At 42.2% G+C, this 14,052-nt stretch overlaps 1 protein-coding gene across 1 annotated transcript in view; it reads left to right on the top strand.

The window, feature by feature from the left end:
• The window catches only part of LOC107208993 (glypican-5-like), a 332,448-nt gene that overhangs the window by 66,780 nt on the left and 251,616 nt on the right, over positions 1-14,052 (top strand). The window contains exon 3 of the mRNA XM_015638215.1: positions 11,494-12,188. Within this exon, the coding sequence (XP_015493701.1) occupies positions 11,494-12,188 (695 nt within the window). The remainder of the gene's footprint in view (positions 1-11,493; positions 12,189-14,052) is intronic.

Genomic DNA, 14,052 nt, shown 5'->3' with positions numbered 1-14,052 from the left:
AGAAGCAGCAGCAAGGTTCTGGGGGTTGTGCTTTTGGACACAAGGGAAGTACACCGTGGTTGTGCAGGATTGAGGGAGCTGGGGTTGTTCAGCCTGGAGAAAAGGAGACTCAGAGGTGACTTTATCACTCTGCAGCTCCCTGAAAGGTGGCTGTGCTCAGGTGAGGGTCGTTCAGAACAAGAGGACACAGCCTTAAACTGCACCAAGCGAAATTTAGGTTGGATGTTAGGAAAAGGTTTTTTACTGAAAGGCTGATCAAGTACTGGAATCATCTGCCTGGGGAGGTGGTGGAGTCACCATCCCTGGAGGTGTTAAAAACAGATTGGATGTGGCACTCGGTGCCAGGGTTTGTTGAGGTGTTAGGGCTGGGTTGGACTGGATGATGTTAAAGGTCTCTTCCAGCCCAGTGGTTCTGGGAGAGCCCTGCTGTGTTCCTGGGCAGCTGAAGGATGTGCCCACACACACTCAGCATGGGCACAGGGCCAGCTGCCATGGCTGGGCTGGAGAGATTCACTGCTGCATCACTGCTGCTCTCCACACAGTTTTGAAGCTGTTGATAAATACAGATTTAATCTAGATTTTAAAAACATTCTTAGTCTTATTTATGACCTTACTCTTTAATGGAATTTGGACATAATTTCTTGTATTTCTATGCTAGTACCCAAACAAAAACATGAAAAATAAGCCATGTCCTCCCATATTTCATCTTTGTTAAACTAATCCTGTCTCTTGTAGCTATTTTTTGCTTAGATTTTTAGAAATAGATCTTAATGGACCACCTAACTAATTCAGCTGGAAATCATGAAATAGTTCATGACCTCATGAAACAAACATATTAGTTTTCCTACTGCCAGTTGAACTCCTTAATCAGAGGGTTGAGAAAATTCTCTCTAGAGACCCCTGGCTTGTTGCTTTTCTGTTAATGAAAAGATTCCCAGAAGAATGAAAAGTCTCCTGCATCTTCCTGCTTTCTGATTAACTCATAAGGTGGATTTTTGGGTCCTTTTTTATAACTACTGCAAGTTTTACACTATTTTCTACTTTCCTTTCTTGACAATATTTAATACATCAGATATATACAAATAAATACCTCCATTTCCTCATGTACCAAAGTTACTGGCAGCTCTGAAGTGTGTTTCTGCAGGAAACATGAACCTGCAGTGCAGTTTTAGAGTGTCCTGGTTACCCTGGTCACCTCTAGATTCTAAAGATAGGTTTTGTATTGTGCACTTCTCCACAGGTAAATTCCAGTGCTTGGTGCCTCGGGGGTCACTGATGCCACTGTGCAAGTCAAGCCACCAATACCTTTTGGGACTACCCAAAAACAGAGACCAGACAAAATTAAGGGAATAAAAAGCAGTTCTGTTTATTGAAGGTCCTTCAGGTACATTTAGGGCAGAAAAAGCCCCCCAGAAATGGATGATGGGTCACAGGTTTTCACACTTAAAAAAGTTTGGTCCATTTGCACATTGGGGGTTCATCTTCCAATTCCAGCTTCAGGGAATGAAGTCATTTACCCCAAGTTTTCTGCCCCAAATCACTTTTGTTTCCATCTCTCAGGCCTGAGGCAGTGAGGTGTCCTTGATTGCCAGGCCTGGAGAGGAATTGCTGTGTCTGAGTGAAATGGGGGAACAGTAGCTAACACTGTATATGAAGTTTAGAGTTATACACTAAAGAATTGCAGGATTACAGATATGTGAAAAGTATAAAAGCTGAATCCTAAGGCATCACAAGAGAGAGCAGTCTGTCTGCAGTGCTCTTGGCAGGCCTGGCAGGCTCCCTGGCCAAGCCCAATTGTGTCTGTGCAGAGTCTGAGCTCCAAGAGACCACCAGCGTTAAATGCCCTCTCTTTCTCTAGCCATGGCATCTGCTCTCCCTGGTATTAGTACCTGGCACGGGGCACAGTTGGCACAGCTTTTACTTTCTGTATGGTTTTCCATTGTAGGAAGGCTGCAGAAGCCAATTTTTGCCTTTTTTTTTGCGTAGTATTTATTAGAATAGTCCCTCTCCTCAGGCAATGTAAACCAGCAGTATCTTTACACAGCCACATTTTACTTGTACATGAGCTTGTGTCCACAGTTGCATTTTGGGTTTTCTGGCCACTTGCTTGCTCCTGGATATTTGTGTGTGTGTATATCTTAAACATGTTGTTATTTAAGTGTTTTCCTCACCCTTACCTAGGCACAGGTTCCAGTTAAGAGGATTTTTTGCTCCATAAAGGCCTGGAACATTTGGAGTGCCACGATAAAGGATGTGCTGCCTCAGGAACTCCAGCCAGCCCATACAGCAATCTCAAATGTGCAGAGATTCTCCCACAAGTCTGGTTTAGTTCTGGAAACTATACTGATGACACTGAATAGTTCATTCCAAAGGTCCTTCTGATAAGAGTAGTTTGGGAAGTCCAAGGAAAAGTGACACCCTCTTGTTCTTCCACAGTCTGTGGGAGGAGATTACCTCAAAGTCGTAATCCTAGAGATGGCAGTAAGGGCATTATTTTCACTTATCAACTACCCCTGTGCTGTCATGTGTAGTGCAGTGATTCTCAGCTCTGAAAAACTGCTTAACATGTGGAAAAGTAATGGCTATGGAATCCCAGGAAGAAGGAGGGAAGGGTTTTGCACCATCTCCCAGTGATGGTGGCATTTTTGGGTGCCAGTGTGTGACAAGTGTCATCTCCAGGAGCAGTGTCACCCCTCAGTTCACCCCACAATCAGACATGTCCTGATGGTACCTGGAGCTCCACCCTTCACTGGCTGCTTGGGTAGCAGCCCCATCAGCTTTGAGAAATGTTCAGTTAAAGCTGAATAAATCATTGTGTATTCAAAGTAGGAACAAAAGGTGTGCAGGCCTTTGGTGCTGGCGGTTCTGCTCATTCAAAGGAACCATAGGTATCTCCTCCAAAGAGTCCAAACAGGGCAATCCATTTCTTAGAGCCAGTATTCATCCTGTCTAGGGCCATGTAAGTTTTGGATTGCTAGGCCAACATACTTTTAAGGGCTATGTTTTTATAACAACACTAAAATTTGTAAAAATCCAAACCCACCCCACCCCACAGCAAGATGTTTACTTGCTAAGACACCAGAGGTTTAGCTTATCCCCTGAAGTGATGATCTATGGTTCATTTCTAATAAAACACTCTTCAAGCTGTTTCTTTTTACCAGAAAACTTTATTTTATAATGAAAAATGTTGTCTTCTCAGCTGCTGGTGCATCTTTGCGACAGTACACTGGGGTTTAGCCTGGAAAAATAAAACTGGGTGCTTTTTTTGTGTGGCAAAATCTTTGTTAGCCTAATTAGATAAGTCCTAATTTTAGCAATGTTGACTGTTCCTGTGGGTCTGCCGTGAAAGAAACAGCAATGGTTACAGAGTTGTCATTCAGGGCTTGTTTTGCAAGTGCTTTGTGCTGGAATCCATCCTGGGAATTTTGTGCTGCTTGCTGTAGCTGTGGCTTCCAGTCATCACTGTCCCTGTTAGTGACTGATCAAATAAAGCAGATAACTCTGTTTCTGCTCCACTGGCTGTTGAACCTCCAAATCACTTCAGATGGTTACAGCTGAGTGACGAGCTGCTTACCTACAGATACACAACTGCTCGTGCCTTTCTCCTCAAAGACTGTGAGCAGTGTTCTTTATAAATTACCCGTCCTTGCGAAGCCAGTGAAGGGCACAGATGATGTTGCTCAAGCACAGCTGTAGTTAGTTCTTCAGTTATCTTGGTGCAAATCCTGTTAAAACTGTGAATTGATATTATTAAGTAACAGCTGACAGGTTTGAACTTGGCAGATAAGAATTTTATGAATCATCCTTAGGAGTTCTGTTTTGATGAGAGGGGAACAAGAGCGATAGCCACAGCTTTGTGCCACGTCCAGCCATTCTCCTCAGGGCTTTTATTGCTCTCCTGGATCATCTTACTGTGGTGTTGCCAGGGGTCCATCAGCCTCCTACTGCACAAATACTCCCAGAGAACTCCTTGCTTTATTTATCTGTCAGCAGAAGCCCAGCGGTGTCATAAAAGGTTAATTCCACATCTGGTCTCCAGCCTTCTGCCAGCCAACTGACTCACTTCTGCTTGAGACTGCTCACTTGGAAAAAGTCATTTCACCCTAAGTTATTATTGTATAAAATAATGTACAACTGTACTGAAATTGAATATACAGAAATAATAAACAGCTAAATTTAATTACCAGCTCATTCATTGTACTTACAAAAAAAAGTTGGAAGGTGAAATATGCAGTGAACAGTGGAAGTCAAGGCAGCAAACTGTAACTGATTCTGTGAAACATAACAATTATTTTCTAGAAACTCTTCCATGTAGTGTTTTCTTTAAAAAGGGCAGGTTTGGGTTGGGGCAGCAGGGTGTAGAGCTGTCTCTAGTCTGGTTTTGGCCAATAGTTTTGCAGTTAGTTGTAACTTGTTAAGCATTACTGGTTTGTAAATTATCAAGAAATTATGAAGCCAAGGCCATTAAATCTAAAAAATATGTGCACTCTGGTTTCCACTTCCAGCAGTTTGGATACATTCCCCAGCACAGCCTAGAGAGAGCATTATTTGTGATTTCATGGCAAACTGACCAGAGCAGAGCAAACGACTGTGTTTGTTGCTGGCCCATTCTGTTGTTATTCAGGATCTCCTGGGTTTGTACATCTACTGCCTGTCTTCCTTTTGCCTCTCCAGCCTCTCTTTAAAACCTGGTGCTATTTCTGTTGTTGATAGAATCAAATACCAAAATAATCCAAAGTCAGTGTACAGCAGGGTCACCAAAATGAGCTGCATATTCACCCCTCTTCTCCCTGTATAAGAATGCATAATAAACTCCTTAAACTTCCATAAAAAGTAGAAGAAATAGTAAAAGGAGAAAGTGTCTTGTAGGACTGTATTATGGAGCAAAGGGTGTGGGTTTGCTGCCTGGGGCAGCAGTCTGAGGGGGGTGGTTATTTCCTGTATAATTGCAAAGCTGTGCCAAGGCTGCCAGAGTAGACTGGTGCATATAAAAGAAGCAAGACTAATCTTCATCCCAAGACAAAAGTTTTCAGATGGTCCTTCAATGGTGTGTTTCCTGTTGCTGCTCTTGGAAATCAGTCTTCCAGCAGAACATTTGGAAATGGGTTTTCCCAAGTGTGGTGGCTTTGCCCACATTCCCAAATTCCGGTGGGGGCTCAGCTGGGCTGACACTCCCATTGCTTGAGGCTTTTCCTGTGACACACCACTGCCCCAGCTCCCAGCACTGGAGGAAAGGCCAGGAAGGACAGTGTTCTCATGCTCCCAAAGTCTCACTTCTAGAACTTTTAAAAGCCCTTAAAACTTTTCATAAGGTTGTTTTTTTTCTTAAGTTAAAAACAGTATTGAGTTACACTTTGAACTGAGCAGTGGATTAAATGAGGCAATAGTAGCCTGTGAATAATTCTGCTCGTGTATTTCTAATTAATGAGCAGTGTCCATAGCTGTTGGATGTGAACAGAGAAGGAGGCACAGAGTTCTTTGCAGCTTAGGCAGAAGTTTCTATCAACAGGTACACAGCAGGGTATTTATCTGATGTTGTCAATGCAGACAAGCTCATGGGGAGACTTAAATAAAGACCTTGTCCTTATGCACACTAATGGAAAGCTGCTTTTTTCCCCATCTGGTCTATATTGTGAAGGAATGATGAACTCCAAAGACTCTTAAGGTGAGTAAATGCAAACTTCCTTCCCCTTCCTCTTGCCAAAACTGACTTTGCTTATTTTTGAAGCTGTTTTGGCCCTGCCTACAGGAGGTGAGGAGGAAGTGAGAGATGCTTCTGCTCAGCCCAGATTCTATTCTGAGCACTTCCAGCATTTTCTCTGGCCCAAAATAGTTTTGGAATCAAGGTTGCTGTGTTTCCTGCAAGTTTTAGTGATGTGTCAACTAGGATGTAGCAGACATCATTCTCTCATTAGACATGTTTATTAACATGTTATTTTTCATCATCTTCATCCAAAGCAACTGTGTTTATATATAGGAAGACTGCCATTCTAAAGCCAGTAAGGCACATGGGAAAGCAGGGTGTTAATTAAGAGCTTTGGCCCTGTGTTTTGCAGGAGGATAAATAAGGAAGATAAGGAAACTTTGGATGCTTGGAAATTTTTCTTCTAGGAAAATGTCACAGAATTGAAATTAGGCTGAAAGTTACATGAAGTTGTTTATAAAAGCAGTTGAATGAATGAATGGATTTGGAGTCCTGTCTTTGCAAACATGGTACAATTTCCTTTGCACTTACATCCTTTATTAAAGTAATCTGAAAAAAATCCAGACCCAACTGCTTGTCATCTTGTTTAATGATGGTTTTCCAGCACTCTTTGTTCATTTTCTTTTCAACATGTTTAGAGATCATTGTACACCCAAAAAGCAGAGCGATAGATTTTATCATTTGTGTGCCATGTAGAAGTTTGTCTGGGTGTGATTTTTCTGCTTTGTACATTGGTCTCCCTGTAGCACATTGCAAACAGTTTGTACTTAAAATCTACTGCTGCAAAATATTAATATGTTTTCCTTTATTTTGGCAAGCTGCAAAGATGCAGAAATCTTAATGGATGCAAAAGCATGAAAAGGAAGCCATTGTTCAACCAAGTGTAGCTTTCATTCATTCTGTAACTCTGTAATAAATGCAAGATGTTGAAAGGAAAGGAGCCAAATATTAGTGTGGTCCTGAGAGACCAAGCAAATAATGGAGCTACTTAAATTTGTCATTCTTCTTTCATGATTACAGTCAAAATATAAAATGTACACAGATGTTATTTCTGTATAGATTCTGTATAGATAGTTTTGGGTTTTGAGCATTGTTAAATCTTTTTGTCATGTTTATAATACAACGGTTTCCGTAGTTTTTTGTTTTTTTTCAAGAGTTTTTAGATTTTTTAAATGGAATTCCAGCAGGCAGTCAGTTGCTGCAGATGAATCACTGATTCCTTGGAGAGCAGGGTGGTCTTACCTGCTGGGTTCTGTGGGCAAGGTGCCAGCTTGGAGTGGCACACAGAAGTCTGGTGGCAGTGGCAGTAACTTCTCTTTCATGTCATGGTTTGCAGTGAGTGACTCTGGTTTTTGAAGACAAGGGGGTTCAGGCTTTAATATCTGAGCCTCAGCTACTTTGGGGCAGAAATAATCCTCTGTGAGCAGAGGTATGAGCTGTTCAGGTTGTCTTTGTTTTGGTGAAATTGTTTCCATGCTAATATTCCTGTGTTGGATCTCTGGAAAGAAAAGAATGTAGGTCTGGGCTGAATCATAACCCAGCACACTGGAGGTTGCTTAACCTTGCCTAATGCTCTCCACCTGAACCCCACAGCTGCTCACAGAATAAGGATCTCAGTAGCTTGTGAAGGTCTTGCAGGAGTGAGGAAAGCAAATGAACCTGCTCTAAGCATGGCTTTGTGTGTCAGTTCAGATTTTCTTGGAAAACTCCTATCCATGTGTGTTCCCTGAGAGCACATCTGCTGCCTTCCATGCACTGTAAGAAATCCAGGGCTCATGAGATGAAGGCAGCCCTGAATGCAGTCTCTGACACCAGCTCTGTGCACTTCACTGAATCCTCTGCCCACATCTTTCCTTGAGCTTGGGTTGTGTTTGTCTCAGACAAAATAAACACACCCAGAAAGATTTCTGTGGCAGAAAGAGTGGAAAATTCATGTGTGGTTCTTGTCTGGAGGATAAGGCTGCAGGGAAAGAGGTGGTGGCCTGGACACAAACTTGGGGAGTTTTTGCACTTGATCACACTAAAATAGAGGTGGCAGCAGTAAAAAAAACTCAAGCAACTATTCCTGCTGAAGGGAGGTCATGCAAGTTGGTGAATGCAGTGTTTATGTGACATGAGAAACTTAATATCTACCTGGTTTTCCCCAAATAGACCCCCAGGTGGTGGGAAAAGAGAGGAGATGCTTGGGAAATGCTGCTACACCAGCACTGAGCAGATTGACACATTGCTCCTACATCTCTTTCTCCCTGTAGCATTATTTTTTAGCAAGAACACTCCCATTCTTGCTGCATTTTGTGACACACAGTGGATTTAAATCAGGATCAAATCCCACTGAAGAAGTCAGCATGTTACAGTGCAAAAGCTGGTGGGAGATAAGTCAGGACCTTTGTGATTCTCAGTGCATGAGGAATTTGAGGTGTAGCTGCTGGCTGACAGGAGGGGAGATGTCCTCTGAGTCAGGGTGGAGGTATTTCTGTCAGAAGGGAGCTCTTGCTGCAAACCATGCTCAGGATGAATAGGCAAGACTGCTGTACATGCAAAGCAATGTTTTTCCACCTGTGTGTGTGTGTGAGGCTGAGCACAATGCAGTTTTAGTGCATGGGAGGGCTGGGGAGCAGGCTGGAGGCACAGCACGTCGATGCTTTAGCTGCAGGAGCAGCACACCCAGTGTGGCATCTTGTCAAACTGGGCTGTCCTCAGCACCTCATCCCATAACCCAGCAGGTCAGGTGGAAGTTTCCAGAGGTGAGCTGGGTTTGATCAGCTGTGTTGGAGTGTCCAGACACATCAGCGCTGGGGTCAAGTGTTTGGTGAGCACATGATGAAATGCTGGCACAAAATTCTCCCCTTGGAAGGTGATGCTGCCTGATTTTCATTAAGCAGTCCCCAGAGTGGGTGTTCAGAATTCAAAACTAACTGTTGTTTCACTTTTCCTGTAGTGTTAAATCAAAAAGGGACTTCCCAGGAGCATGAGAACAAAGCTTGCTCTCCAGCTTCCTATTTGTTTTAACTAGTGGAAGACAAAAAAAACCTCTAAATTTGATGTCTTCATCAAATGCTGGATTATTTCAGCTAAGGCTTATTTCTCTTCAGAATCTGTATATTTGCAGTATATGCCATGCTGCTGGTACGGTTGTGTTGAAGCCAAAGGCAGTGAAAGATGATCAAATAATTCCCCCAGTGTAACTCTAGGTTTAGAATCCAGCTTTTTGTGAGTTCATAACTGTCTGAAGTTTGCTGTATTTGACAGTACAGATGAGAAGCTGGTCTTGCAAATAGTGGTAAACTTCCCTTGGGGTTTGGAAACTTTGTACAAAGTACCACACAAAGCACAAAATTAAAAGCTCATAATTAGTCACTTCAGCAGCTCCTGCTCTGTACAGCCACAACTCAAGCTGTACATTGTTGCCACATCATTTGACTGCATGAAGCCCCTTTATTTCTGATTTAAAGGTCTAAGAACAGTAATTTGATTGTCTCAAACATCTCTTAATGCCTTAACAATGAAAAAGGAGCTGCATATTTTCCTTCTGAAATGTAATTGTCTGCAGGCACGAGTCACACTTTGTGTCTGCCCAGTGGTTATAAGGGAGCACATGATGCCTTGCAGGGCTTTGCAGCACATCTGTAATCACCAGCAGTATTTTTGTGCTGTGTTTTTGGTGTGAGGGCTATTTTTGCAGGAGGAATAAAGCTATTCCATCAGAATTTTTCCCTTATGCAGTGAAAAATAAATGTCAGTATTACATATAGTAATTTCATACTTGTCTCAGAATAATTATTTAGCAGAATGCAGAATTTTCACAGTTAAGAGGTTTGAAAATTAAATGCTACGTGGTTTCTGGCCTGCAACCTAGTACCCCAGGAATTTGATGAAATGTGTTTTCTTGGGATGTATGCTGTCAATAGATGTTTTGCTCATATGTTTCACTGGGGCTTTTATTTTCTCAGGAAAATAGTGACACTAGCACATCCATAAATGACTTTAATTTAGTTTTCAGGTAAGGAGAGCAATGCCTGCAGTTGTGTCTTTATGGATAAGGAAGGTAAAGGAAGAGTGTAAGATTGATGACATTGTAGACAATAGTCCTTGCTCCCGTAATTTAATGATAAGCTGAATATCTGTAAGGAACCATGCATAGGGAGGAAACTTAAGCACCTGATTTTATGTTTTGTAATATTTCTATTGAATTTTTAGTATGATAAAAATGATGTTTTGGTTTTGTTTAGAAATAAACACAGGTGATGTGGCAAACAAAAACCCCTTTTAATAGCATGCAGCAGCACACAACAAGCTGCACTACAGTTTAAGCTTTGTCAGGATTTCTATCCTGGATCCAGTTTTCAGAATTATTGTCAGCTCTGCAAGTCTTCTTCATTCTGAAACTTGTCAAGGTGTTTCTCTGCCAAGAACTTACTGTTGTCTTTTTCAGCTCAAGTGTATCTGGTTCCTTAATTTCTAGGATTTTATTAGTTGCTGTAATACCAGTGCGAGTGCCGAAGTGATTTTTCTGCAGGTTGTGTGTACAAAGTACCGATGGTTAATGTCCAGTGAGATGTGTTATCTGTTTAGTTAAAGCCCACTTTGTGGTGAAAGGGATTGTAATGCTTATCATTTCAGGCAGCTCAGCTGCCCAGGGAGCTGTCCTGGGGAAGGCACGGCGAGGGCTTTGCTGCAGAACTCTGCCAGTTGTGCTAATCTGGAGCTGTGTATTGTATCTGCTCCTTTGTGGGGCTGTGCTGCCGAGCAGGGAATCACACAGCCGTGTTCCCATGAATGGAGGGGAGGATTAGACCAAAACCCCATTATCTGGCCAGGCCTTGGGAGGTATGGAGTGACAGATCTCCTGCCTCGACTGGAACTGCTTGCCACCCAGAGGAGTGCAAGGATCATTTATGTCAGAGGCTTTTTGTTGGAGAGCTTCCAAAGAAAGCAGTGGGAATGGTGTGGATTACTGTCTTCTGTGTCATTAAAAATAATCTGGAAAACTGATCCCTTCCTTGCCCCATCCATGAATTGTAGCACCCCAATCAGTGGTTTGGGTGTATAACACTTGCCATGAGCCATTTGGAATGTGTTAGCTGTGGAACTCCTTAAATACTATTTTTAAATACTAGTTTTTCTTAGGCCACTCAAATGGTGTAGTTAAAGGAGATAATGTTTTTCTCATTTATTTCACTTTGGTTTTGGGCCATAGTGGACATAATGTCAGGTCCTCCCCAGCCACTGACTGGTGTCCAGACATGGCCAATGTTAATGGGGAGAGGATTTATTCACATGGCATCTTTTCCTTCATCTTGGAGTTGTACTTTGCAGGATGTGTCTCTCAGCCACCTACTCAAGCACTGTGAAACAAAACCTTCAGCTTCTGTTTGTATTCAGTTGCCTCACAGTTGAGCTGAGGGATGCTTTGGAAGTGTACCCAGCTGAACTGCCCAAATGCAGAGTGAGTTCTAAAAACCATCTTACACAGCCCTGGACTGTGCTCCGGCCCTTGCCTGGAACCTGTGTGGGTCCTTGGTGGCTCAAGGTCTGGATAGTGTGAACAGAGTCATCTTTTTAAAGAAAAAACAGTTGTGTTACGTGTTGCCTTCATTATGCACAGGCAATACTTTGGGTCCCTTTAATCACAATTACTGCTGAAAGCTGTAATACCCGTTACTGCATTCATATTGCAGATTTCATGTAACCATTGATGTTCCTGTTCAGGACAGTGTTAGTCCTGTGACTGAGATTTCAGGTGCCTGCCATTAACCTCAAGTTCTTTCTCTCCCCTGCCCCCTTTTTAGAGGCGTTTGAGTCTTTGCTTCGCTTTGCTGAAAACCGCACGAGTTCCCTGTTTGAGACAGCTTACAGACCTATGGCAAAAGAAGCAGCAGAGCCTGTTAAGGAGCTTTTTACAGACATCTCTCTCTACATTCTGGGCGCAGAGACCACAGTGGAAAGTGCAGTACTGCGGTTCTTTGACAGTCTCTTTCCTCTGGTGTACAACCGGCTAATAAACCCAGGAATTACAGATCTGTCAGAGGACTATACGGAGTGTCTGCGGCTTACAAGGCAAGACATAAATCCTTTTGGACACTACTCTAAAAACATGGTTACAGAGCTGTCAAAATCTCTTTGGGCCAGCAGGATGCTGAGCCAGGCCCTGAGCCTGGGCATTGAAGTGATAAATACGACTGAGCACGCCGCTGTGAGCAAGGAGTGCAGCAGAGCCCTGGTGAAGATGCAGTACTGCCCGCACTGCCAGGGCCTGACGCTCATCAGGCCCTGTGTGGGATATTGTCTCAATGTCATGAGGGGCTGCCTGGCCAGCGTGGCAGAGCTGGATGCACAGTGGAGGGAGTTCATCTCCACGCTGGAATATCTGACTAATGAAATGGCAGCCTCCCACGAGCTGGAGGTTGCTGTGTCGGGGATCTGGAGCTCCATCAACGAGGCCATCCTGCACGCGCAGCTGAACGGACCGCAGCTCTCTGCTACGGTAAGTGTCTCTGATTATTTGCTACTCCCATCTGGCAATTTCCTCCTTTGGTGGATAAACATTTAAACAAGTTGGTGTTGTCTTTGCAGCAGTTTTTCGTCTTTAACTAGATCTTCAATAATCCATGTTTAATAATCCATGACTTTACAGACAATTATGATGGGGTTCAGTGGAGTCTGCTTTGAAATTAAAGAGATGGGGGGGATTTGTTTCTTTAGAAGGAGCCTGGTAAAGCAGAGGGCTCTGCCGTGTCTGCACAGTTCTCTACACAAAAATTTGGGGTCTGTGATACTAGATATCTATGAAGTGTTATCGTGGCATGTCATGGGAACATATGGGGGCATCCCACAGGATTTGTTGTAAGGGGCTAGAAAAGTGAGCTTTTAAATAAAGGCAAAAGAATTAACTTTCACAATTTTACAGTCCCTTCACTGTTGTGTTGACCGAGACGTCAAGAAGGTAGTACAGGTTTGTAATTAGTACCCCTATCATACAGAAATTGTGAAAAAATCCAAACTTATTTGGCAGCATTTACATAAGTAAAGGATAAAAATGTGCTTGAAGTGGAAACAGCTTTGTGAGTGGTGTAGATTAAGGGGAAAGAACTAGGATGGTAGAACTGTCACATAAATTATAGCAGCATATGACTGGCAGGTGTTCTCTCAAGGTGTTGAAGATTAGGCTAGAAATTACTGAAATGATTAATGATGCAGCTGACTACATCTGTATGAAGTTAATACAACTGTCAGTGGAAAAAAATGTAGCAGTGTGGCCTTAAGTAGGGTATAGAGACTAATCTGAAAAAATGCAGATAGATCTGCCTGTCTTGAAAGTAAAGGAATTCTTGGAGAAAACAGAGATGGAAATGCACAAATTTAAATATGTAATTTCTGTCTTTCTAAAAAAATCAAGGTTTTTTTATAGGAGAAAAATGCTACTGCGTTTGCAACCTTCCAAAATCCCTGATATTGCAGCTCCCTTCACTGTAGAACACCTGACAGAGCCATGCTTGGTCAGTGTCATACATAAATTATAAAAAAAACCCCAACCATTTTTTGTAATCTAATAGAATTTCACTTGGTATTTTAGCTAAAACTCAGTTCCTATTGCCATAATTTTCCTGTCTTTCTCATGAATGGCAGACTTTCTAGTTCATCTGACATCCAAAGAGAAACATGGAAAACCTCTGAGAAGTTTTTTCGGGTTCTGGAGTGGTGGACAGTGGGCTCTGGAGCCTGCATGTGCTGCAGCTCTGCATTGTGCTAAAGTCTAGCTGGTGGTGTCACAATGTGCCCCCTGCAGGAGTGTTAAACTTAGAACATGCCATGAACAATGCTCCTGCCTCTGCCCCTATTTTCACCCAAAAGTTGTTTTTATATGAGTTTTTTATAAAAGGGGACCAGAAATCAAAGCACACTATTATAATATTATATTAGTTATATTGATATAATTATTAATTATATTAATTGTACTATTGTATATTGGTTTTATCTGACTATAGATGAATACCTCTAAAATCATTCTAGAACTTCATTGCTGATTACATGGACAGAATGCTAAAACAGACATTATATAAAGCCTTTATCAGCCTTATAATTACCATGCACTTGCTTAGCTTACTGAGGGGTAAAATTCATGATCCAGGTGAATATTGGATAATTATGGATGAACTCAGTGTGTATTGCTTTTAGGTGATTTGAAAGTAGAATTCTCTCTAAAGTGTCCTTCAGGCTCAGAATTCTCTTTAAATATTATTCAAATAATTTTATTTGAGGCCTTCTTAATTCCCTAGCAATACCTTTAAACATTTGCCTCCTTCCATTTGGAGTAAGTTCAGAAAATGCTGTTGTGTTTGAAATTCCAT

Source organism: Parus major, chromosome 9 (assembly GCF_001522545.3).
Source record: "Parus major isolate Abel chromosome 9, Parus_major1.1, whole genome shotgun sequence".
Lineage (NCBI taxonomy): Eukaryota > Metazoa > Chordata > Aves > Passeriformes > Paridae > Parus > Parus major.
Note: the sequence above shows the minus strand (reverse complement) of the source record. Positions and strands in the feature narration are given on the sequence as shown.